The 27,174-nt window shown below is 44.3% G+C and overlaps 1 protein-coding gene across 5 annotated transcripts in view; it reads left to right on the forward strand.

Annotated features, from left to right (window-relative positions):
• CD22 (CD22 molecule) overlaps positions 1-24,320 on the forward strand; it is a 54,456-nt gene extending 30,136 nt beyond the window's left edge. For all 5 annotated transcript variants that reach the window (XM_069948176.1, XM_069948180.1, XM_069948179.1 and 2 more), the window contains 8 exons: positions 793-1,050; positions 14,971-15,240; positions 16,847-17,107; positions 17,192-17,285; positions 17,370-17,439; positions 18,977-19,101; positions 21,282-21,348; positions 23,136-24,320. In XM_069948176.1, coding sequence (XP_069804277.1) covers positions 793-1,050; positions 14,971-15,240; positions 16,847-17,107; positions 17,192-17,285; positions 17,370-17,439; positions 18,977-19,101; positions 21,282-21,348; positions 23,136-23,276 — 1,286 coding nt within the window. In that variant the 3' untranslated portion in view covers positions 23,277-24,320. The remainder of the gene's footprint in view (positions 1-792; positions 1,051-14,970; positions 15,241-16,846; positions 17,108-17,191; positions 17,286-17,369; positions 17,440-18,976; positions 19,102-21,281; positions 21,349-23,135) is intronic.
• Positions 24,321-27,174: the final 2,854 nt, after the last annotated feature.

Below are 27,174 nucleotides of genomic sequence, written 5' to 3' on the forward strand. Positions count from 1 at the left end.
CTATCGAAGCAATAGGTCAGGTGTAGACTCGGATAGACAAAAAGGCAATTTAAAGGGGAGCTATCAGCAGTTTAGACAAATCTAACCTGCTGATATGTCCCTATTGCACAGGAGACGCAGAGGAGGAAGGTACGTCTCTTACTTTCCTCCTCGGTGCCATTCTGATTCAGTTAGCAGTTTGCTCCACGGTCCAGTGAGACCGCTAGGGTAACTGGGACACCCGTTAGGAGAACTGCTCACCCCCATAGGGCGATCCGCCCCTTGCCGGCCCGCCCCTCTCTAATTGTAATCAATGGAGCTGGCTGGCCCTGGGCAGGCCAGATCCTCGTTATGGAGGTGGTCAGTACTCCTAATGAGTGCCCCAGTGCCCCCAACAGTCTTACCGGACCGTGGACCGGGAACGGGCCAAGGAGGAACGTAACAGATATACCTTCCTCTTCTGCATCTCCAGAGCAATACGGATATTAGTCTAGCCTGTTGATAGTTCCCCTTTAACAATTTTTAACCAATCCATATAATATGGCATGAAACATCGACTCATAATTGTTATGGTGTAATTGTTTTTTTTTTTGCAGTTTATTCTTTAATTCTTCCTTTTTGGTTATACTCATCTTACCCAGAAAAATAGATTCAATCCTACAATTCTAAATCAGTAGTTGAGAGAATCTCGCTTAGCTCAAACTATAGATGACTGTGACTTTAGGAAACATTTCCAGTTTTTGAAATCATTTTTACTATTAGTTTATTATTTTTTGACTTATTCATGACTTTAATTTTAAAATGTTTTTGTAGATCCACCAAAGAATGTGAAAGTTGTCATAAACCCAGAGAACAAGCAATTACGTCAAGGCACACAGGTCACTTTCGATTGTGTCTTCGATAAGGGCAATCCAGTCGATACAAAAATTACATGGCACAAAAAAGGGATTCCTGTTGCCCCCTTTAAATTGGCCAAGACCATAGAGGCAGCGGATGCGGGATCATACAGTTGTGAAGCTGAGAATAAAGTTGGGTCTTCCTTTTCTAATCCAGTGGATGTGGACGTTCTCTGTAAGTGTAACTATTATTAAAAGGAGGAGAATTTCTCAAATTAATATTTTATTAAAATGTTCACAGAAAAAAATGTACAACACATGGTTGTAGATGTATAGAAAGTGATAATGATGTATAGGTGTATTTGGGTGAGTGGTAATTACTGTTGATGGAACAAATAGAATCTCAGAGAAAAAGCAATAATAATAACAACTAGATTTGCATTTCCAGGGAAATACATAGTGCTTGAAAAGAGCACCCCTTTACCAGTGACTTCCTTTTAAGAGAAACTTTAATCCTGGGTCCCATCCCTTTAAGAGCGACATGGGTCCCTTTAAGAGCTCTTAAAGGGACCAGGCTGCTCTTAAAGGGACCCAGGCCGCTCTTAAAAGGACCCAGGTTGCTCTTAAAGAGACCCATTTCGCTCTTAAGGGACCCATTTAGCTCTTAAAGGAACCTAGGTCGCTCTTAAAGGGAGCCAGGTCGCTCTTAACGGGACCCATTTAGCTCTTAAAGAGACCCATGTTGCTCTTAAAGGGACCCAGGTCGCTCTTAAAGGGACCAAGGTCGCTCTTAAAGGGACATATTTCGCTTTTAAAGGGACCCAAATCGCTCTTAAAGGGACCCAGTTCGCTCTTAAAAGGGACCCATTTCACTCTTAAATGGACCCAGGTCACTCTTAAATGGACCCAGGTCACTCTTAAAGGGACCCAGGTCACTCTTGAAGGGACCCAGGTAACTCTTAAAAGGACCCATTTTGCTCTTAAAGGGACATATATCGCTCTTTAAGGGACCCAGGTCGCTCTTAAAGGGACCCATGTCGCTCTAAAAGGGACCCAGATCGCACTTAAAGGGACCTATTTTGCTCCTAAAGAGACCCATTTCACTCGTAAAGGGACCCAGGTCGCTCTTAAAGGGACCCAGGTCGCACTTAAAGGGACCCATTTCGCTCCTAAAGGGACCCATTTAGCTCTTACAGGGACTCAGGTCGCTCTTAAAGGGACCCATTTCGCTCTTAAAGGGACCCAGGTCGCTCTTAAAGGGACCCAGGTCGCTCTTAAAGGGACCCATTTTGCTCTTAAAGGGACATATTTCGCTGTTAAAGGGACATATTTTTCTTTTAAAGAGACCCAGGTCGATCTTAAAGGGACCCATTTCACTCATTAAGGGACCCATGTCCCTCTTAAAGGGACCCAGGTCACTTTTAAAGGGACCGAGGTCGCTTTTAAAGGGACCGAGGTCGCTCTTAAAGGGACCCATTTCGCTCTTAAAGGGACCCTGTTCTCTCTTTTATGGGACCCCGGTCGCTCTTAAAGGGACCCAGGTTGCTCTTAAAGGGACCCAGGTTGCTCTTAAAGGAACCAAGGTTGCTCTTAAATAGACCCAGAATGCTCTTGAAGGGACCAAGGTCGCTCTTGAAGGGACCAAGGTCGCTCTTGAAGCGACCCAGGTGGCTCTTGAAGGGACCCAGGTGGCTCTTGAAGGGACCCAGGTGGCTCTTGAAGGGACCCAGGTCGCTCTTAAAAGGACCCAGGTCGCTCTTAAAAGGACCCATTTCACTCTTAAAGGGACCCATGTCGCTCTTAAAGGGACCCGGGTCGCTCTTAAAGGGACCCGGGTCTCTCTTAAAGAGACCCATTAGAGCGACTTGGGTACCGTCTCTTTAAGAGTGACTTGGGTACCGTCCCTTTAAGAACGACTTGGGTACCGTCCCTTTAAGAGCGACTTGGGTACCGTCCCTTTAAGAGTGACTTACGTAATGCCCCTTTAAGAGCAGCTTGGTTACCGTCCCTTTAAGAGCGGCTTGGTTACCATCCCTTTAAGAGCGGCTTGGGTATCGTCCCTTTAAGAGCGGCTTGGGTACCGTCTATTTAAAAGCGTCTTGGGTACCATCCCTTTAAGAGCGGCTTGGGTACCGTCTCTTTAAGAGCGGCTTGGGTACCGTCCCTTTAAGAACGACTTGGGTACCGTCCCTTTAAGAGTGACTTATGTAATGCCCCTTTAAGAGCGGCTTGGTTACCGTCCCTTTAGGAGCAGCTTGGTTACCGTCCCTTTAAGAGTGACTTGTGTAATGCCCCTTTAAGAGCGGCTTGGGTACCTTCTCTTTAAGAGCGGCTTGGGTACCTTCTCTTTACGAGCGGCTTGGGTACCGTCCCTTTAAGAGTGGCTTGGGTACCGTCCCTTTAAGATCGGCTTGGGTACCGATCCTTTAAGAGCGGCTTAGGTACAGTCCCTTTAAGAACGGCTTGGGTACCGTCCCTTTGAGAGCGGCTTGGGTACCGTCCCTTTAGGAGCGGCTTGGGTACCGTCCCTGTAAGAGCGGCTTGGGTACCGTCCCTTTAGGAGCGGCTTGGGTACCGTCCCTTTAAGAGCGGCTTGGTTACCATCCCTTTAAGAGCGGCTTGGGTACCGTCCCTGTAAGAGTGACTTGGGTACCGTCCCCTCAGCTCTGCTATTCTACTGATTGAACTCTGCTACTTATAATGGTAAAGATCATTGCTCGGTTACCATGACAATCTTACTCATGTCAGTGAGTCAAAATCGTTAAGGACCTTCCATCTTCTACATCTTCTATTGGCCAATAGTGGACATGTGACTGTGTGACTGTTGTGATACATTGCCTGACGAGACCTTAGAGTTCCTATTGGTTTCTATATTTCAGCTATTTGCAAATGTGCTGTGATTGGCTGTTAGTGGTTAGTGTGCGCTCATTATTTCCAATGGGCCATTATTTTCTATGGGAAATTCAGGGTCTTTAAATGTAAATTTCTTAAAAATGACAAATCCGATCGAAACGAAAAATAGACAGCACACCTCACACCGGAGAGGGCTTCGAAACGCAGTTTGAACGGAGTCTGTGCGCAAAGCGGTTCGGGCTGTATTAATCGCAGAAAAATAGCTGGAAGAAGAAACGGAAGAAGAATACAGATTACAATATAGTGCTTTTCAAGCACTATAATTAGAGATGAGTGAATAGTAAAATATTCGAAAGCTTGAAATTCGATTCGAACAGACCGTGATGTTCGACTATTTGATTGAATATCGGACCCATTAAAGTCTATGGGAGAAAAATGCTTGTTTCTTGATGACCTCCAAGTGGTTGAATTAAGGTTTCCAAGTTCACAATGACACCTCAGAAATAGATGCAAACACCTCTGGAATGCAACTGGGACAGCAGGGGAAGCATGCCTGGGTGCATCTAACATGCCCAAGTCACAGTATTATGCCACTATCACAGGTTCTCAACCATACACTCCAAACACAATATATGATGACAGGAGCCAGCTGTTTTACTGCTTTCAATGAGGCACAGAGCGCAAAAAAACTGCAAAGCTTTATTTTTAATTTTTTTGCCTACACAGACGTATATACTGTACTATATCTCAACATTTACGTGTGCCAACAGGGGACAGGTGCCATGTGTTTTCCTGCTTTCAATGAGGCACTGTTAGGAATGTGACTTTGCGCTCCTCGGTCTGTGCCAGGCGGCCGAGGAAGCGCTGAATTTTTGTCTGTGTTTGCATATGAATTGTGTCTGAACTGTGTTTTACTTCAGCCACACCTGCCTTGCCTGTGAGACTTCTGGCAGTGCAGGGGTTACTGCACTGCTAGGTCTGTTCAGCTGAGCTTGGTGCTGGAATCAGGGCTGCTCCAATCAGCTGCTGGACCTAAGCTCTTACCCTGGATAAAAAGCAGTCAGATCCTCAGTTCCCCGCTGGCTATTAGTTGTCACTAGTCCCAGCTCCCCTACTCCTTTCCCAGCGTTCCCTGTCCTAATCCCCTTGCTATTGCTCTGCCCGTGTTCTGACCTCTTGCTTGACATTTGACTATCCGCTCTCCTTCTGATTTTGTACTGCGTTGTCTGTTTGGTTTTGACCCTGCTAGTTGACTATCCTCCATTGTGTTTTGTTTGTCTGTCTACGTTTTGTGTATTCACCTACGCAGTGTAGGGACCGACTCCGTGGTTGTCCGCGACCGTTTAGGGTCGACCGAGGCAAGTAGGCAGGTGACAGTGGGTGGGTTCAGATCTAGGGTCACTGTCTCTTGTCTTGTCTACGCCTGCCAGTCCTGACAGAATAGCCAGCCTTAAAAAAAAAAAAAAAAAAAAAAAAATTTTTTTTTTTTTTTTGCAGTCACCTTGCATCATGGACGCCATGGAGGCTCTGGTTAACCAGATGCAAGGTCTGAACACGCTGGTTCAGAACCTTGCTGAGCGCGTCCAGGAGCAAGAGACTGCACCACTACAGGTGACCATGACCACCCCTCTACCTCTGGAACCTCCTGTGCAGCTCCCTGAAAAGTTTAAGGGAGACAGGAGGAGTTTCCGAACATTTAGAGAGGGATGCAAGTTGTTTTTTCGTTTGCGCCCCTGCTCCTCTGGGGACCAAAGGGTGGGCATTATTATGTCCCTCTTGCAGGGTCCTCCTCAGGAGTGGGCTTTTTCATTGTCCCCTGGATCCATGGAGTTGACCTCCGTGAATCAATTTTTTGCTGCCCTAGGGCTATTATATGATGACCCAGACCAGGCGGCAGTAGCAGAGCATCAGCTTACTTCTCTGAGACAGGGTAAGAGACCTGTAGAAGAATATTGTGCTGAGTTCCGGCAGTGGTGTGTACCATCCGGCTGGAACGATCCAGCTCTGCGTTGCCAGTTCCGGATGGGGTTGTCGGATCAGCTTAAAGATCTATTGGTAGTGTACCCTACCCCTGATACTTTAGAGGGGACCATGACATTAGCCATACGGGTGGACAGACGACTCAGAGACAGACGCAGAGAGAAAGACACCCCTGAATCTTCTAAAACACTGTCCTCTGCTGTTTCTACTCCTAAGTTAAGTCCTTCTGTTCCCCGATTGCAAGATGAACCCATGCAACTCGGGGTTGCGGATGCCAAGATTAGACGGGCTTACCGCCTACAACATAATCTCTGTTTGTACTGTGGAAAGGCCGGACACCGGGTGAGGGAATGTACCTCCAGACCAGAACCACCTCCGGAAAAACTCCAGCGCCTGAGTGACGATCGAGGGGGTCACTCAGGTGCCCAGGTACCTCTTGAAAAGAAAAACAAATTAATGTTGCCTATTTCTTTGTTTTTGGGAGACAAATCTGTTTCTGGTTACGCTCATGTGGATTCGGGGGCCTCGGCCAACTTCATTAACTCTGCATTCTGGTCAGCTCTGGGAATATGCCCGCTTCAGCTTAGATGTCCGTTGACTATTACTGGTGCTGATTTTACACCCCTGGCCCAGGGTAAAGTCAGGTACATTACTCCTTCTATGGAGGTGCAGGTTGGGTCAGTACACAAGGAGATTCTTGATTTTCTGGTCATAGATAACTTGTCTTCTGACATAATTTTGGGTTTGCCCTGGTTGGAACAACATAATCCTGTATTTGATTGGTCCACTAAGGAGTTGATTAAATGGGGTTCTAAGTGTTCTTCTCACTGTATTGCATTAAATGTCACAGACTGCTCTACTATGGAGGGAGAGATTCCTGAGTTTGTAGCTGACTTTGCCGATGTGTTTGATGAAAAATCTGTGGAAGTTCTGCCACCGCACCGTCCGTACGATTGTGCTATTGATTTGATTCCAGGGTCCAAATATCCTAAGGGGAGAATTTTTAATTTGTGCAGACCCGAGAGGGAGGCCATGCGAGAATACATCCAGGATAGTCTTCGCAAAGGTCATATTCGTCCCTCTTGCTCTCCATTAGGTGCTGGTTTCTTTTTTGTGGGGAAGAAAGATGGTGGACTTAGACCCTGCATAGATTACCGTGAACTTAATAAGATCACCATTAAGAATCAGCACCCCCTTCCTCTTATTCCGGATCTGTTTAATCAGATTGTGGGTGCTCAGTGGTTCTCCAAGATTGATCTTCGTGGGGCCTACAATCTGATTCGAATAAGAGAAGGGGATGAATGGAAAACTGCCTTCAATACCCCTGAAGGGCATTTTGAATACCTAGTCATGCCCTTTGGGTTAAGTAACGCGCCGGCAGTTTTTCAGCACTTTGTAAATGATGTCTTTCGTAAATATCTTGGTCAGTTTCTGGTAGTATACCTGGACGACATCTTAATTTTTTCACCAGATTGGTCCTCTCATGTTTGTCACGTCCGTAAGGTATTGGAGTTACTCCGACAGAATCACCTCTACGCTAAATTGTCCAAGTGCCAGTTCGGGATCCAGAAAGTCTCTTTTCTTGGTTATATTATCACCCCTAACTCTTTTTGTATGGACCCCCTTAAAGTGACCGCTATTGAGAAATGGGAACGCCCAACTAACCTCAAGGCCCTGCAACGGTTTTTGGGGTTTGCCAATTACTATAGAAAATTTATTAAGGGGTTCTCTGTCATTGCTAAACCATTAACTGATTTGACCAGAAAAGGGGCAGATCTGGTGAACTGGAGCCCCGAAGCCGTACAGGCATTTGGACAGTTGAAGAGGTGTTTCTCTGAAGCTCCAATCCTTATTCAGCCTGATCCTGAGCAACCATTTATCATTGAGGTGGATGCTTCGGAGGTAGGGGTTGGAGCAGTTCTCTCACAGGGTCCTGTGACACTGACTAACTTAAGCCCTGTAGCCTACTTTTCAAGAAAATTCTCTAAAACAGAGTGTAATTATGATATCGGCAACAGAGAACTACTGGCCATTAAGTGGGCCTTTGATGAATGGAGACATTTTCTTGAAGGGGCTAAGCATAAGATTAAGGTTTTAACTGACCATAAGAACCTATTATACCTGGACAAGGCTAAACGCCTTACCCCCCGGCAAGCCAGGTGGGCATTATTTTTTACCCGGTTTAATTTTGAGATTACCTTTCGTCCTGGTTCTAAAAATGTCCGAGCTGATGCCCTGTCTCGCAGCTTTGATGTCAGCAGTGCCCCCAGGGAAGAACCTGAGACTATTTTAACACCAGGAGTGGTCATTGCCACTCTCCAACCTGAACTTGCAGCTCAGGTGGTAAACTCACAGTCCCTAGCACCCAGGAATACTCCAGATGGGAAACTCTTTGTACCTCCTAATCTTAGACTCAGGGTTCTTGAAGAGACCCATTGTTCTGTATTAGCAGGTCACCCCGGCATTGCTGGCACAAAGTATTTGCTCTCACGTTGTTATTGGTGGCCTACTTGGGCCAGAGATGTTAAACTGTTTGTTGAGGCCTGTGAGGTCTGTGCCAGGTCCAAGGTCCCTCGCAGATTACCCGAAGGTCTTTTACATCCTCTACCTTTACCTGAGAGACCTTGGACTCACCTTTCAATGGACTTCATCACTGACTTGCCGCCATCAAAAGGAAAGACTGTCATCTGGGTTGTTGTTGATAGATTCTCCAAAATGTGCCATCTCATTCCCCTTAAGAAACTCCCTAATTCACGTGCTTTAGCATCTTTGTTTATCAATCATATTCTACGGCTACATGGGGTGCCAGAGAACATTGTATCTGATAGAGGGGTGCAGTTTGTGTCTAAGTTCTGGAGGGAGTTCTGTGGTCGATTGGGCACTTTATTATCATTTTCATCTGCCTTTCACCCTCAGAGCAATGGGCAAACTGAAAGAGTGAACCAGTCATTGGAACAATTTCTCAGATGCTTTGTTTCTGGTGCCCAGGACAAATGGAAGGAGTATTTGTCCTTGGCAGAATTTGCCCTCAATAATAGGGAAAATCAATCTATCAAAATGTCGCCGTTTTTCTGTAATTATGGTTTTCATCCAAGGTATTCATCTGCGCATGCTTCTGAATCTGTTAACCCGTCCGCTGAAAAGACCTATAGTAGACTGTGCACAGTCTGGGCTCGAGCTCTTGAGAGCTTGGTTAAAGCCCAAGAATCTTCTAAAAGACAAGCCAACAAAAGACGCATATCTGTCCCAGAGTATTGTGTGGGTGACAAAGTGTGGCTTTCCACCAAAAACTTGAAGCTTAGGGTTCCGTCCGGAAAGCTAGCACCTAAATATATTGGTCCATATGCCATTACTGAAATCATTAACCCTGTTTCTTTCAGGTTACAACTGCCAAGAACCATGCGCATTCACAATGTGTTTCACAAATCTTTATTAAAGATGTATGTTACTCCGGTGTTGCCATCTACTCCCCCTGCCCCTCTGATCGTTCAGGGGGATCTTGAGTTTGAAGTGGAAAAGATTCTGGACTCTCGTCGGGTGCAGAACTCTGTCCAATACCTCATCCATTGGAAGGGGTTCGGCCCAGAAGAGCGAACTTGGGTGGCGAGCAAAGATATTCATGCTCCTCGCCTCATACGCCAGTTCCATGCTCGCAATCCCTCTAAGCCGAGTCCTTTGAAAGAGGGTCCGGAGGCCCCTCATAAGAGGGGGGGTACTGTTAGGAATGTGACTTTGCGCTCCTCGGTCTGTGCCAGGCGGCCGAGGAAGCGCTGAATTTTTGTCTGTGTTTGCATATGAATTGTGTCTGAACTGTGTTTTACTTCAGCCACACCTGCCTTGCCTGTGAGACTTCTGGCAGTGCAGGGGTTACTGCACTGCTAGGTCTGTTCAGCTGAGCTTGGTGCTGGGATCAGGGCTGCTCCAATCAGCTGCTGGACCTAAGCTCTGATCCTGGATAAAAAGCAGTCAGATCCTCAGTTCCCCGCTGGCTATTAGTTGTCACTAGTCCCAGCTCCCCTACTCCTTTCCCAGCGTTCCCTGTCCTAATCCCCTTGCTATTGCTCTGCCCGTGTTCTGACCTCTTGCTTGACATTTGACTATCCGCTCTCCTTCTGATTTTGTACTGCGTTGTCTGTTTGGTTTTGACCCTGCTAGTTGACTATCCTCCATTGTGTTTTGTTTGTCTGTCTACGTTTTGTGTATTCACCTACGCAGTGTAGGGACCGACTCCGTGGTTGTCCGCGACCGTTTAGGGTCGACCGAGGCAAGTAGGCAGGTGACAGTGGGTGGGTTCAGATCTAGGGTCACTGTCTCTTGTCTTGTCTACGCCTGCCAGTCCTGACAGGCACAGAGAACTATTACCTACTGCGACAATTACTAACTAGGATAAAATTGTCCGACACAAGTCTATGCAGGATAGTTAGAGGCTGTGTGACTCCCTGTCTGTGTCACTCTTTCATATGCTGCTAGACAGTTTATGCACTCTTAATGGAGGAAGCAGCTATATGCTGTCTGTGCTGTGTAGTAGCCCTGATAAGGGCTTTTATGGTCTCTCCTGCCTACAATTTTCTAAAATCCTCACTGTCCCTATCCACTCAACTAACTGCAACATGTACACTGAGGAAGATAAATGCTGGGCTGTGTATGATTGTAGCCCTAACAAGGGATTTGGGGGTCTTTCCTGCCTACAATCAGCTAAGTCTTCACTGTCCCTGCTCTAATCTCTCTCCCTGACTACCTTCAAGATGGCATGACATGACAAGCAGGAAAAGCCAAGTTCTTATACTCTGGAGGTCACATGAGTAAGCCAGCCAATGAATGTAGCCACTGTCGTTGCGATGCCAGCATGCTCCTAGGGCCTGTCACACCCCCTGCCCTGCATAGTTATTGGCTAGAAAAAGGCACCAGGCAAAATGGTAGGAGAACGAAAACAAGTATTTTGAATAGTTTAGTATTCAATCAAATAGATACTCCATCAAGTACTACTCACTCACCTCTAATAACAATCATAACATAATAAATTGTCACAATAGGGAGAGTAATATGTACAGAAAAGAAAAAGGAAAGGAGCAACCAATAGAATCAGGAAAGCATTAGAGTGGGTAGAGCATGCCTCCATGGGAGGTATTCCCCTCTGATAAAGTTATCCCCTGCCTACAGGATAGAGCATAACTAACTGATTGTGGAGGATCTGACCTCTGTGACCCACTGCAATATTGATTACTGGGACCCCAGTATCCTGTTAAATTGGATTGGTGGGTCAGTTGGTGACAGCAGCGATGTCCCACCCCAGTCGCTGACTGGCTTAGCGGGCATTTGCAGCGGGCTTAGTGGGCATTTGCAGGGAGCTGCAGGTCTAGCGGGGTCCATGAGCGGTGATATGGCACTGAGGGGACACGGGGACGGGTAAGTACCCCTTTAAAATATAGCAATTAGTGATAAGCGAGTATGCTCGTCCGAGCTTGGTACTCGATCGAGTATTAGGGTACTCGATGGTACTCGTTACTCGGATGAACATCTTGCGATACTCGAGAAAATCTCATCATCCGTTTCCTGTAAGTTTCGTCGCTATTTCGCAGCCAATAAACATGCAGGAGACTCTTTGGTACATCCTGCGATCACGTGGGACCCATACATGTCGATAGCAGCGATTGGTTGGCCAGATCAGATGACCCTGCCATATAAAACTCGGTGCCGGCAGTGCTCGCTTCAGACGCATGCTGTGAGAGATCAGGGACAGAGCTGCTGCTGGTCAGGGAGAGTGTCAGTGTAGGATTTAGCGTTCCAGTAGGCAGGGTATATACTAGCAATATAAACAAACAGCCCTTTCCAGGGCTTCAAATCGTTTTTTAATAGTATTACTACAGACTGCTGGCTGGGACTTGCAGTGCTGCTACCACGATTTGACCAGCACACTGTGGTGATCGGCTGCTGGCAGAAAGGGGACATTAGGTGTTGCATACAGAACCCTAAGAAGTGCTCAGTGTACTCTTTTTTTGATTTTGGGGATGGTGGTCCTGCTGTACTACATTAGATTGCTGAAATTTGTAGTACACCTGCATAGAACTTCACTGCTCATTGGACGGGGGTGTCAGAGAGTGTGTCTAGGTCCAGCCACTACCAGATGTTACCGTACAGCCCCCCCTAAACTAGTGGGTACAACACTGTATTGCTGGGATTTGTAGTACACCTGCATAAAATTTCACTGCTCATTGTAAGGGGGTATCACAGCGTGTATCTAGGTCCAGCCACTACCAGTTTGTACCGTACAGCCCCCCCTAAACTAGTGGATACTACACTGTATTGTTGGGATTAGTAGTACACCTGCATAAACCTTCACTGCTCATTGCAAGGGGGTATCACAGAGTGTGTGTCTAGGTCCAGCCACTACCAGCTCCACTACCTACCGTACAGCCCCACAAAACCAGTGGGTACTACAAGTATTTTTCCTGATTTCTGTATTTAATACGCAAGGCCTATCTAAGTTCGATACTGTGCAGTGTCCATAAAATGGTGAACCCCAGGGGTAAGGGTCGAGGGCGTGGGGTTCCAAGTGATGCCGTTGCCAGAGGCCATGGTTCAGGGCAGGGTGACACAGCAGCACCTGTTGAGGAGGTAGCAGTATGAGAGTGAATCAATATCAACAGGCCCTGGTGCAGAAGCTGAAAATGTACTTCCCATCTGACACCACTAGCGCCAGAGGACGTAGTACTGTGGGCCAAAGAGCGGGGGAGAGGAGCGGTGGAGCAGACAGCTTGTCAAGGGGCAGGGGAACACTCTCCAAGGCCTTTGACAGTTTCATGGCACCCCAGCAAGACTATGTTAACCGTCCCCAATCTAGACAGAGTAGGGGGGAAGCCTTCAGGAAGATGGTGAGGGAGTACCTTGCTGACCATACCAACGTCCTTACCAATCACTCTGCTTCCTAAAACTACTGGGTTTCAAAGCTGGATACGTGGCCCGAACTGGCGCTTTACGCCTTGGGGGTGCTGGCCTGCCCTGCCGCTAGCGTGTTGTCAGAGCGGGCCTTCAGTGCAGCTGGTGCCATCATCACTGATAAGCGCACCCGCCTGTCAACTGACAGCGCTGACAGGCTGACGTTTATAAAAATGAACAAAGCCTGGATTTCACCTGAATTCAACTGTCCACCCGGGGAAAGCAGCTGAACATGAAGATTCTTGGTATCTCCTCTTCCTTCTCCTCCTCTTCCTCCTCTTCCTCCAATTCTCAGCCAACAGCCAAGTCTTCTTCCGCCATGCAGAGTCTGGCCTAATTATTGGGAGGCTCAATTGCTTCCTCACTCACTTCTAATGGTTCCCTGTGTCCTCACTGCCATGTTCTGATGTCACACTACATCTGTGGAGGAACGGGACTGGTTGCCGGGGGCCCGCCGATCGCGCCCCCGCCAACCAGCCAGCTGTTTTATTTTTTTATTTTTTTTGGTCTAGCCGTGGCTGGGGCATCACAACCCCTGGTCGAGAGCCATCAGGTGTACCCTTGATGGTGACAGCTGTCAGCACCCAGGTTCGTGTGTAATTAGCAGTGAGCTTGGTTGCGTGTGACAAGGGGCGGAACCTGGTGGCGGCTCTGCAACTCAGCAGCCTCACAAATGTACCATGCCTTGCCCAAGTCTTCAACCTAGTGTTGCTGCGCTTCCTTAAAACTTACCCCAAGGTGCACTGCATCTGTGCGCATTTCCACAAGTCAACCAGTTAAATTAACCCCAACTGCTACAGTCACATTCAAAGTCAAATTCAAACTCAAAACAACGGTGGGGGGGAGAAGTGGGGAGTCACATGATGCAGGGATTGTTACCCCAACTGCTACAGTCAAATTCATAGTCAAATTCAATTTACCTTCCTTGTATTCTCCATTTCGAACCATATTATCTGTGAATGTCATCTTATCATACGGGTGTCCTCTGCCATTCTGCATCCATGTTGACTACTGCTGGGCCTTTACTGGCATCCATGTTGACTACTGCTGTGCCTGCCCTTGCTTTCATGTTGGCTACTGCTGGGGCTTAACTGGCATCCATGTTGGCTACTGCTGGGCCTTTACTGGCATCCATGTTGACTACTGCTGTGCCTACCCTAGCCTTCATATTGGCCACTGCTGGGCTTTAACTGGCATCCATGTTGACTACTGCTGGGCCTTTACTGGCATCCATGTTGACTACTGCTGACTACTGCTGTGCCTGCCCTTTCCTCCATGTTGGCTACTGCTGGGCCTTAACTGGCATCCATGTTGACTACTGCTGTGCCTACCCTAGCCTCCATATTGGCTACTGCTGGGCCTTAACTGGCATCCATGTTGACTACTGCTGGGCCTTTACTGGCATCCATGTTGACTACTGCTGACTACTGCTGTGCCTGCCCTTGCCTCCATGTTGGCTACTGCTGGGCCTTAACTGGCATCCATGTTGACTACTGCTGGGCCTTTACTGGCATCCATGTTGACTACTGCTGGGCCTTTACTGGCATCCATGTTGACTACTGCTGGGCCTTTACTGGCATCCATGTTGACTACTGCTGGGCCTTTACTGGCATCCATGTTGACTACTGCTGCTCCCGGGAGTTCTCTGTGTGCTCAATGCCATGCTGTGTCTGGCCTAATTTTGGGGAGGCTCACTTGCTTCCTCACTCACTTTTAATGGTTCTCTGTGAGCTCACTGCCATGCTAGGTCTGGTATAATTTTTGGAAGGCTGACTGGCTACCGCTTCTACCTTGTTCACTCTGTCCTCAACGCTATGCTGTGTCAGGCTGAGTTTTTGGGTGGTTCATGATAAGCTACCTCTGTTTTAATGTTTCCCTGTGTTCTCACTGCCATGCTGTGTCAGGCTGAGTTTTTGGGTGGTCCCTATGCCTACCTCTGTTTTAACCAGGCTGTTGCACAGAATTAGGCATAATGGTGCCATTAGGCATGCATACATGGTGCCCCTGCTGTTTCCTGTCCATTTCCGTGGTGTTTCCATCATTTTCTGAGGTTGACAGGTTTTCACATGACCTTCTCTCTACCGAACTTGAGTCCCCTGCAAAAATGCTTGAGTCTCCCGTTGACTTCAATGGGGTTCGTTACTCGAAACGAGCACTCGAGTATCGGGAGATATTCGTCTCGAGTAATGAGCACCCGAGCATTTTAGTACTTGCTCATCACTAATAGCAATTTATTTGGAATGAATAAAAATTTTACTTTGTTACTTATATTTCCTATATTATTAACATAAAATAAAAATAAATCAGTATAACATTAATGATTTCTCTCAATATAAAAAAAATTCTAATTTCCCCATTAACAATTTTGTTTTGTTTTTTTCCTTAGATCCACCAAAGAATTCAAAATGTAAAATACTAAACGGGAATGAGAAAAGAGAACGTGAGTCTGCTGAACTGAAATGTCCGACCCAGGAAGGTAATCCCAAAAATCTGAAATATGAATGGTTTAAATATGAAGAACTGTACGGAACGACAGCCACGGATACTCTGATCATCCCAAACCTGCAATGGACCCATGCTGGAACATATTCCTGTAGGGCGATCAATATAATAGGAAGGAGCATGAAAGCAGTATGTCTTGTACTGAAGCTCCAGTGTGAGTAGGACTCTCTCAATATGGAATGGATCAGGTTTTCTATGATATCTATTGCAAAGATTTCCTGTTTGAAAATTAGTCACTCAGCGTGAAAACTGGGCAGTGCCTGCGCAGTGGAATACATTGCCATATAATGGCGTCATTTACTAGTGTGTTTCCATCATCAGGCTGGGTTCACACACCCTCTTTTTTCTGGCCATCTTTTTGGGCGTCCATTATTTTGAGGCCAAATTATTTCTCAATTATGGCCATGTTTGCAAAATAACGGCCTCAAAATGTCCAAAATGACGGCAAAAAAAAAGAAGCTCAAACTGACTTTTTAAAATTAGTTTTTACCTGCCAGTTTGTTGTTTTCCTAACATCGTGCGTCACAAAAATCTCTGAAAACCGAGACATCCTATATTTTCTGCTTAAAATAAAAAGGGTTCATCCCTTTAAAGAGGTACTCTGGCGAAATTTTTTTTTTTTTTTTTTTCAAATTATCTGGTTTCAGAAAGTTATATAGATTTTTTAATTTAATTGTGTTTAAAAATCTTAAGTCTTCCAGTACTTATCAGCTGCTGTATGCTCTTTCCAGGAAGTGGAATATTCTTTCCAGTCTGACACAGTGCTCTCTGCTGCCACCTCTGTCCATGTCAGGGACTGTCCAGAGCAGGAGAGTTTTTCTGTTTCAATATGTTCATTAATTTTCAAAGCATCGTAACTCATAAAATATAACATTTTCATGAAATTTTCTAATTTGCTACTGCTATGGACAGTTCCTGACATGGACAGAGGTGGCAGCAGAGAGCACTGTGTCAGACTGCAAAGAATACACCACTTCTTGCAGGACATACAGCAGCTGATGAGTACTAGAAGACTAGAGATTTTTAAATAGAAGCAAACTACAAATCTTTATAATGTAACTTTCTAAAACCAGTTCATATGAAATTAAAGGGTTTCTGCCAGAGTAACCCTTTAAGCCATTACGCTGTCAGGTTAAAACTCAAACCCGACCATCCCGCCATGCTAGAAGTGACTGGTTTTTAGAATAGAAAATACGTTAAAAAAAATGACTGTTCGCTTTGTAAATTTTTCTACTTGTATGAATTGCATTGAGAGATTTTTCAAACATGGTGTAAAGTGAAACTGGCTCAGTTGCCCCTAGCAACCAATCAGATTCCGCCTTTCATTCCTCACAGACTCTTTGGAAAATGAAAGGTGGAGTCTGATTGGTTGCTAGGGGCAACTGAGCCAGTTTCACTTTACACCATGTTGGATAAATCTCCTCCTATATGTTTATTTCACATTATTTATATATTTTAGTTTTGTGTTTCTTTTTTTAACCCTTTATTTTACTGACTTCACTGTAATGGCCGATAATCGTTTGGTGTAATAGGGCCTTTAGGGCTGAGTCTGATCAGCTTCCATAGCTATGAGATTGGAGGCCCCTGGTCGCGGGCACACAGCCCAGACACACGCATTCTCTCTCACCCTCTCACTCTCTCTCAATCTCTCTCTCTCTCTCTTTCACTCGATCCTTTTTTTTTTTTTTTTTTTTTTTTCTGGTTAGGTCGTATTAAAAGACATTGAAACCTAAACTCAGTGGTTACATGTCACTTTACAGATTCTCCAAAGAACGTGACTGTAGGAGTGTCTCCCGGAGAGTCTGTGACAGAATACACATCTGTCACACTGGACTGCACAGCCAAAGCCAATCCCCCCATACTCTCCTACACCTGGTACCACAACAATAAATCACTAGAGACCAATCATGCAAAACATATTCTAGCCAGTATACAGCTGAGCCATGCCGGAGAGTACCACTGCTATGTGACAAATGAAATGGGATCCAGCAGGTCCCTGGGCGTCCACCTCCACGTGTCACGTAAGTTCCTGCTCTCCAGGTAACTCTATGATACAAGTTCTTTATGGATCGCCATTATCTGGGAATTGTCCTCTTGTTTTGCAGATAGTTTTTCCACAATAACCAAATACATTGCAGCAGCCATCCTGCCGCTCATCCTCATAATACTGACTGTACTGATCATACGCTTTAGGTTCTGGTAAGTGATCTCCTGTTGTATAGATCAAAGACCCGCTGGGTTAATGTGTAAGAGACTTTTTTTAAAATATTTATGTCCTTTAAGTATTAGGTTCAAGACTTGTAGAAAAACAGATGGTGACAGAAGCGACTCATCTTTTTTTGTTTTAAAAAAGGTATATGCATCTATCTATCTATCTATCTATCTATCTATCTATTTATCTCTCTATCTCCTATCTATTATCTATCTATCTATCATCTATCTATCTATCTCCTATCTATCTATCTCCTATCTATCTATCTATCTATCTATCTATCTATCTATCTATCTCCTATCTATCTATCTATCTATCTCCTATCTATCTATCTCCTATCTATCTATCTATCTATCTATCTCCTATCTATCTATCTCCTATCTATCTATCTCCTATCTATCTATCTATCTATCTATCTCCTATCTATCTCCTATCTATCTATTTATCTCTCTATCTCCTATCTATTATCTATCTATCTATCTATCATCTATCTATCTCCTATCTATCTATTATCTATCTATCTATCTATCTATCTATCTATCTATCTATCTATCTATCTATCTCCTATCTAACTATCTATCTACTATCTATCTATCTCCTATCTATCATCTATCTATCTATCTATCTATCTCCTATCTATCTATCCATCTATTATCTATCTATCTATCTATCTATTATCTATCTATTTAATCTTTTTGTCATTCATCTGCAAAGGTCTTTAAGCAACCGCCAATCTGCTAGATCAGTGCTTGCTTACCAAGCCTATTACATGGCTCAGTGATCGTGCAGCAAGGGCTGTAAATATATAATTAGTGATGTCCGTGCAGCCCTGTTGCATATATAGAAAATAATAAAGTAATACTTACCTGTCCACACTCCCCGGTGTCCTTCTGACCTCTACCCTCTCACCACAGCTGACACGTCTCTGAAGTGACAGGCCTCTCTTCCAATCACTGGCTGAGACGGGACGGTGATTGGCTGCGTAGCTTTAGAGATGGCCTCAGATGTTCGGGGGGGGGGGGGAGCGATGAGCAGTGAAGCAAGGAAGACACTGGTGCACCAGGGAGTGTGGACAGGTAAGTATTACTTTATTAGTTTCCATATACTGTTTCATTGGCCGCTTTACTATGACGTGGAACGATGCATGGTCAGTGGCTGATAATTTTTAAATCTGCTAAAAGACAGTGATCAGTTGATGATCGGTTCCTTGGCTGATCATTGTCTGATTGGGCAGATTATCACCCCGTGAATTAGGGTCCTTTCAAATATTGGGGCATACCTAAGGCTTATCTTTAAAAAAATACATTACAATTAAGAAAAAAGGAGAATTATGTGTGGCTTTAAAGGAAGATGTACAGTTACCTCATAGTACATATGGGACCTGCTGGGCTCCAGGCCAGGCCTAGCACCATAGCTATCACATCATACACCTATTCCAAAGCCTGCATCCCACTATGCACACTGCAGCTCAAGTACCCTGACTACCTTATTGTCTTGTATTTAACCCTCTGGGAGCCAACTATTGAAGATCCCTTCAGTGAAGCCATTCCAGGACTAGGACCAACATTACCAAGGCTAGAGGAGATTGTCAGGTTTTCCTATATCTCCATGTCTATCTTTCTTCTACCCATCTATATATCTTCCAATCTACCTAATATACTTTTGTTTTATCTTTCAGGCACACAATGAGCTATCAGACCAACTGGACCAACAAACTGCATCAGATGACAGCCTTACTGAACAGATCAATTATTCCAGTCTTCAATATCCTGTTTCCACCAATGGTCAAGAGAGTCATCCCAGGTCTAAGATTACACATATTGTATATACCTACAATGTCAGAGAGGCCACGTCCATCTCTATTGCTAATGGGAAAAATCTAGAAGTGTGATACTAATCCAGTTCAAAGTCACAATGAGCTTCTGGAATTATCCGTCCAAGAAGAGAAGGGCCAGGGTTATAATAACTGGGAGCCTAAGGCCTTATTCACGTGCCCCGTAAAGTTGTCCATGATCCATTCATTATCCCGGTCAGCTTTGGTATGTCCATTGATTATCCCGGTCAGCTTTGGTATGTCCATTGATTATCCCGGACAGCTTTGGTATGTCCATTAATTATCCCGGACAGCTTTGGTATGTCCATTGATTATCCCGGACAGCTTTGGTATGTCCATTGATTATCCCGGACAGCTTTGGTATGTCCATTGATTATCCCGGACAGCTTTGGTATGTCCATTGATTATCCCGGACAGCTTTGGTATGTCCATTAATTATCCCGGACAGCTTTGGTATGTCCATTGATTATCCCGGACAGCTTTGGTATGTCCATTGATTATCCCGGACAGCTTTGGTATGTCCATTGATTATCCCGGACAGCTTTGGTATGTCCATTGATTATCCCGGACAGCTTTGGTATGTCCATTGATTATCCCGGACAGCTTTGGTATGTCCATTGATTATCCCGGACAGCTTTGGTATGTCCATTGATTATCCCGGACAGCTTTGGTATGTCCATTGATTATCCCGGACAGCTTTGGTATGTCCATTGATTATCCCGGACAGCTTTGGTATGTCCATTGATTATCCCGGACAGCTTTGGTATGTCCATTGATTATCCCGGACAGCTTTGGTATGTCCATTGATTATCCCGGACAGCTTTGGTATGTCCATTGATTATCCCGGACAGCTTTGGTATGTCCATTGATTATCCCGGACAGCTTTAGGGCCTGTTGTATTCAGATGTTCTGTGCCACGATGCATACCGCGATGGCTCTATGGGATCCATGTTTTTTACTGATTCCACGGATGTAGCACCCGTGAAAGAGAGGGATCCCATTTCACTTCTCACCTGCAGAGGGGAAGAGCTGGTGCCCCCCCCCCCCCTACAGCCACTGGTACTGCATCCTCAACCAACCCCCCCTCCCCCCCATCCGGGGCAGGCATACACATAGCGTTTCCATGGAGACCTAAACCGGTGTAGTGTCCCGTTGCTTCCTTCCTTCCGTGGGCCCACACGTGAAAAAAGCAGCAAGGGACTATACCAGTTTAGGTCTCTATGGAAACATTTACACACTGGAAACACTGATGCGCATCAGTGAAAAAAAAACAATCACGGATGAAAAAACGGGTGTAATCACAGGTTTTTTTTCACAGATCCCGGATTCAGCTCATTGACTAAAATCACAGTCGATAAAAATGACTGGATGTGTGAATGAGGCCTGAGCCAAAAGGCCCAGATTTATTTTAAAGTGGTAATTAGAGATGAGCGAACCGGGTTCGGGTTTCAGTCGATCCGAACCTGATTGATCGGTATTTGGTTAGCGGTGGCTGCTGAACTTGGATAAAGCTCTAAGGTTGTCTGGAAAACATGGATACAGCCAATGACTATATCCATGTTTTCCACAGAGCCTTAGGGCTTTATCCAAGTTCAGCAGCCGCCACTAATCAAATGCTGAACGTTCGGGTTCGGATCGACTCCAGGTTCGCTTATCTCTAGTGGTAATATAATAAATAAAGTAACACATAAAAATACAACAAATGAAGAAATCCCGTACACCACAATATCATAACATCATATTAGGCTGGGTTCACACTACGTTTATGCAATCCTTTTTTTCACCCGTTTTTTGCAAAAAAAGAAAGAAAAACAGATGCATGTGTGTGCATCCGTTTTGATCCCTTTCCCCATTGAATTCCATTGTTAAAAAAAACGGATCAAAACGGATCCGTTTTTTTTTTTTAAACATACACAAAAACGTAGTCGACCTTGTTTTTGTGTTCGTTAAAAAAAACGGATCCGTTTTGATCAGTTTTTTTAAATAATGGAATTCAACGGGGAAAGGGATCAAAACAGATGCACACACGCATGCTTTTTTTCTATTTGTTTTTCATCCGTTTTTTTCAACAAAAAAAAAGGATGAAAAAACTGATTGCAAAAACGTAGTGTGAACCCCACCTTAACCAAAATATTGTGTTTCTGTTTAGGACCAACACGATGTGTTCAGATACAAGTGACATTTACAGTGTTGTGAAGAAGCCGATTACTGCCGAGGTAAATCCTTATTATACATAGTAGTAGTAGTAGTAATAATAATAATATCAAAAGTTTTGCTACTAAAGTTGTAAAACTCTATGCCAATGGGATATTTTATAGGATCTTTTGCCCACTTCTTCATTGTTCGTCATAAGGAGAAACTCCAGCAGATACCTAAAACCCAATCCCATCTTACCCAGACCCCCATTGTTCTAGTGTTCCTGTATTTGCCCCCAGACTGCCTTAAAGGGGTAGTGCACCAAAAAAAAATTTCTTTCAAATCAACTGCTGCCATGAAGTGCCAGAGATTTGTAATTTACTTCTATTAAAAAATCTCAAGCCTTCCAGTACTTATCAGCTGCTGTGTGTCCAGCAGGAAGTGGTGTTTTCTTTCCTGTCTGACACAGTGCTCTCTGTTGCCTCCTCTGTCCATGTCAGGAACTGTCCAGAGAAGGAGCAAATCCCCATAGAAAACCTCTCCTGCTCTCCAGACTGGAAATAATACCACTTCCTGCTGGGCATACAGCAGCTGATAAGTACTGGAAGGCTTGAGATTTTTTAATAGAAGTAAATTACAAATCTCTGGCACTTCATGGCAGCAGTTGATTTGAAAGAAAAAAAATTTTGGTGCACTACCCCTTTAAGCTTCTGCCCCCTGTTATGATTGTAGAAATCACAGTCTATTACCTGCAGCACAGATCACAGACTGTCACGGTGTTGTAGTCAGATCTACAATATTCCAAATTATAATCAGGACATTTTTGGGGGTATGTGTAGAATTGTAAGGCCCAGGAGAGGTGGCAGTCTGTACCCTGTGCGGCAGCATGCAGCATGTCACAGGCAGTGCACCCGCCACAGAAGGAAGGGGCACAGATGGTTGGCTGGCACTAGTATACTGAAATAATTTACAGAGAACCAGAGGAGTCAGGTAGAAAGTCAGAAATGAGATAGTCCTTCACTGTGTATAGTTAAGTTAGAAGAACATACAGTAGGAATCATCAAATTCTAAGAAATTGGGGTTGCCCTCGTGTACAATACATGTGTATAAACATAGCCTAAGATTATACTTATATCATATATATATATATATATATATATATATATATATATATATATATATATTTATGGGCTTGATAGATGTGTTCCTCCAGGTATTTTGAAAAGTTAAAGGGGTACACTGGAGAAAAAAAATTAAATCAACTGTCTTCAGAAAGTTATACAGATTTGTTAATCGCTACTATCCAAAAATCTCAAGTCTTCCAGTACTTGTCAGCTGCTGTATGTCCCGCAAGAAGGGGTGTGTTCTGACACAGAGCTCTCTGCTGCCACTTCTGTCTATGGAAATGTCAAAAGTAAGAGCAAATCCCCATAAAAACTTCTCCTTCTCTGGACAGTTCCTGACATGGACAGAGGTGGCAGCAGAAAGCACTGTCAAATTAGAAATAATATACCACTTCCTGCAGGGCATACAGCAGCTGATGAGTAGTTTACAAATAAGTAATTTACAAATCTATATAACTTTTATTACACCAGTTTGAAAACATTTCACACAGCTAAGACAGTGCTTGTTAGCCAAAGCATGACTACATGGAATAGGCCGTGGGCAGAAGCCGCAAAGTTATGGTGCATTAGAATATGATATCCTATTACAACTTGGCTCTGGTTGGTTAGCGTATTTTTTAGAGAACTTCTAAGCGATGAAAATTCTGTAATTTTTTCCCCCAAAAACAATTGCTCCCTCACGTTTGCTTTAGTTAAATATGACTTAATGATGCTTCATACATTACATCTTGTTACCTTTCTAGTATGAAAACATCGAGTCTATAGAAAAAACTCAGGACGACTCCCAGGATGAGCTTCACTACTCCACCATCGCCAACCTGAATAAGGGCACTAGACGGGTGCATTGTGATCCGGAGGTGGAATACGCCATGTTAAAACATTGATGAAATATTTTTCAATTTGTAAATGAACAAAAAAAGACTGGGCTCTCATTTTGTCAGGCCTGGTGGTCATACATTTAAAGGGCTGTTACATACCAAACTCAATGCATCTTGATGAAGTCAGAACTCAACTACATTGGAGGTGGAGGCGCTGTTGCATTGATGTCTATGGAATATACAAGAATCAAATGACAGTGGTGATAAGTGGTACTGCAAGTCACAGGCAAATGTAAGGAGGCAGAACAGAATAAATTATCAAAAAGTCAATTTACTTGGTAGCCATCATTGTAAGACTACTCTGCATCACATCTAGCAATTTAGTTATGGATGGAATATGATGAGTTATAATGCTTGTGACATGCACCTGCCTTCTCTCGGAAGGTATTTGTACTTCCAAGACAGCCAGAGGGAGGAGGAGCAATGGGGAGCAAAACAGGTAGGATCTTCGGCTCCCCCAGATAACCCGGAAATATTTTATTTTTTCCCATATAGCCTTTTAAAAGCTAAATTTCTTTATTGTTTATTTTGTGTATTTTTTTGACACCCAATAGAGGGTTTGGTTTTTGGCAGGGCCAGTTGTACTTTTTAATGGCGCCCTTCAATGGCAGCATAAAACAAAGAACATGCATCGCCTTCTACAGAGCTGTGTGGGGGGTTGGCTTTTTGCGGAGTAAGGCATTGGATTTTTTGTTTGCTTTTTCATCCATGTATTCAGCGATATGAGGTGACAAAAAAAAAACATTTTTGGAATTAGCTTTTTCATTTAACAAAAAGAGTAATTTTAATGTGTATTAAATGTGTCTATTAAATGCTTTTTATATTTCTTTTATTAGTTTTCGTTCCTATGATTGACTCTTGATCGCATGCACAGTACACTGCAATAGTTACTGTATGAATTGCAGTGTACTGTCATTATACTGTTTTCCTGTGACACGGTTTATAGTGTTACTGCTATTTTCTTGTATTCTCTTGTATATATTTCATCTGCAGCTCTTACAGCTTGATATCTCAATGTGCTTTGTTTTTCTGGATACAATAAAGATTATTTTACTGCTAAATATGTTGGGAACCTCACATCTCACATAACATTGCCAGGGCATCTTCCAAGACCTTCAAAGACCATTACTTTTTTTTTTTTTTTTTTTTATTGTTTATTTATATAATTTTCAGAAATAACAAATAAAATAAATATATGGAAAGAATGAAATGTACAAATTTGGCAGAAAAATCACTGAATTTACTGAAAAAGGGTTAGATAACCATTATTTCCAACAAGATCATGTCTAGAAAGAGTGTTAGGACCTTGGCCTGTATTCTGCCAGGTGTCAAGCCTAAAGATAATCGAATCTTAGGATTTCGCAGGTTCGATCTCAAGAACTCAAGCGTTCTTGAACCTGAAGCATTTGATTCCTGGTGCCTTTGCGGTCCTATTACCTAGGCTGTATCCTGGAATTCCAGGTGGTACTCGGGCTGTCTCCTCCTTCCCCATGGACCGGGAAGGCATCGGGAATCAAATGCTGTAGGTTCGAGAACATTGAAGTTCCTTCGAACCTGCGAAATCCTGAGGTTCGATCATCTCTAGTCAAGCCACCAAGGTGGTTAATAGTCAAATTTAATAACTTCAGATCGATTGCATAAACCAACAAGACAACAAGAAAACCAAAAGTAAAAGACCAAGGGGGGAGAGAACAGAGACAAGACAGACACATTAAAGTGACCCGGGAACAGCAGAGGTAGTAGTTCGACTGGCAGTACAGAAGTTCTCGTAATAAGAATCCCGCAGTGACCATATTTGATGGAACCGCTCCACTTGGTTCTCATTTGAGGCAGTCAGATACTTATTTTGACGTACATCCTGGCTTCTATTTATCAGTTCTACAGCCGAGGTAATGAGAGATTGCTTCCAATACATAGCTAACAAGCATTTTGCAGCTGTCAAGACATCTAGGAGCAGCCTGGCCGTCCGCCTACGCATATTCTTCGGTGGTACATTAAGATTGTAAGTGAGTGGATCTAGGGGTATTTCCTGTTGGAATATTGTACTTATCAAGCCCTGTATGCCCTTCCAATACGGTTGTAGAATCGGACAGTCCCAGAATAGATGGGGTAAGGTACCTTCCGCTGTAAGACATCACCAACAAATTGAGAGAGTTGTAGGGTATAGTCTGTGGAGGAGATGCGGGGTGTGATACCAGTGAAAGAGTATTTTATATTGGTTTTCCTTGTAAACTACACAGGAAGGTGACTTGGGTGCCTGTGACCAAATCACATAGGCCTTGGGATATGGGTCTATGAAGATATCTTTCCCGTTTAGTCATATAAGGGTGGATCCAAGACCATTACTTTTCTAATGTATTCAGTATTCTTCCGCGGCATTGGGTATGGTGGGGAGAGGTTCGTGTTGTGGTAGATGTGATGGGGGAGGCTCCTGGTGTAGTGGGCGTGTGGGGGAGGTTCCTGCTGCAGTGGATGTGGAGGGGTCCTGCTATAGTGTGTGTGTGGGGGAGGTTCCTGCTGCAGTGAATGTGGTGGGAAAACAGTTCCTGTTGCAGTGGGTGTGTAGGGGAGGTCCTGCTGCAGTGGACATGGAGGGGTCCTGCTGCAGTGGGTGTGAAGGGGGGAGGTTTTTGTTGCACTTGGTGTGGTGGGAAGAGGTTCCCACTGCAGTGGGTATGGTGGGGGATATTCCTGTGCTGCAGTGGTTGTGGGGGGGGGGAGGCTTTTAGTAGGGAGCAAACATGTTTGTAAATGTCCGTACGAACGTGATGCTAATTGTTCGTGTTCGACGATCAAAAACAATTTGTTCGATGATCAGAATGGTTATAACAATCATTTTCGAACATGCAAACTTTTATCCACATCCCAGTATCAGGTCCCAGTATATTACACACCCAAGTATTAGGTCCCAGTATATTACACACCCAAGTATTAGGTCCTAGTATATTACACACCACAGTATCAGGTCCCAGTATATTACACACCCAAGTATTAGGTACTCGTATATTACACACCCCAGTATCAGGTCCCAGTATATTACACACCCAAGTATTAGGTCCTAGTATATTACACCCCCTAGTATCAGGTCCCAGTTTATTACACACCCAAGTATTAGGTCCTAGTATATTACACACCCCAGTATCAGGTCCCAGTATATTACATATCCCAGTATTAGGCTCCCAGCAGATGATTTGAGACCGCTTTATAGGTGAGGAGGACTCACATGTTGTAAATAAACATTTTTAGGGTGACAACTGCGCATTGACTTTAAAACGGGACCATATGGACAACCTGAAGGCAAAACAAAATTGGTGACTTTTAAAGGTCGTAGAGACGTCAAGGAAATATTTTGGAGCAAATGCAAAGAGCTTCCTGCTGGTTATTGCTTTATGAGCAGTTATCTCATTTACTGTAACCAGCCATAACTGATGGGGACATGGAGGAAGCAGATAAGTGTTACTATAAAGACGAGCGGGCTTCGCGTGTTTGTGTCTGACTATTGTTTACCCAGGTCCCATCAAGGTAGATAATGGTTATTACTAATGCTGTGTAATATTATACCGACCGCAGCAGTAGTCCTCATGGTCAGCTAGCTTACAGATGTGACCTACTTCTATGTGGTTACAGTTCTCTAGAATATCCAGGCATCCATGTTCCCTTAAAGGGGCTGTCCAGGATAAAGTCAAAAGACAATATGCTCAGGCTGTATAAAGAAAGAAGAAGAGACTATACTTAGTTTCCTAGCTCCCCCAGCAGCATATGTAATTCTGGTGCCCGGTCTCTACCTCTGGGTGCTGGGGTCAACATAAAACATTGCTGCTCAACCAATCATTAACCACACTAGTGTCTGCCTCAGTCAGTGATTGGATGAGCATTAATGTCATGCTGACACCAGCACCCGGAA

This window comes from Dendropsophus ebraccatus, chromosome 12 (assembly GCF_027789765.1).
Source record: "Dendropsophus ebraccatus isolate aDenEbr1 chromosome 12, aDenEbr1.pat, whole genome shotgun sequence".
Classification (NCBI taxonomy): Eukaryota; Metazoa; Chordata; class Amphibia; order Anura; family Hylidae; genus Dendropsophus; species Dendropsophus ebraccatus.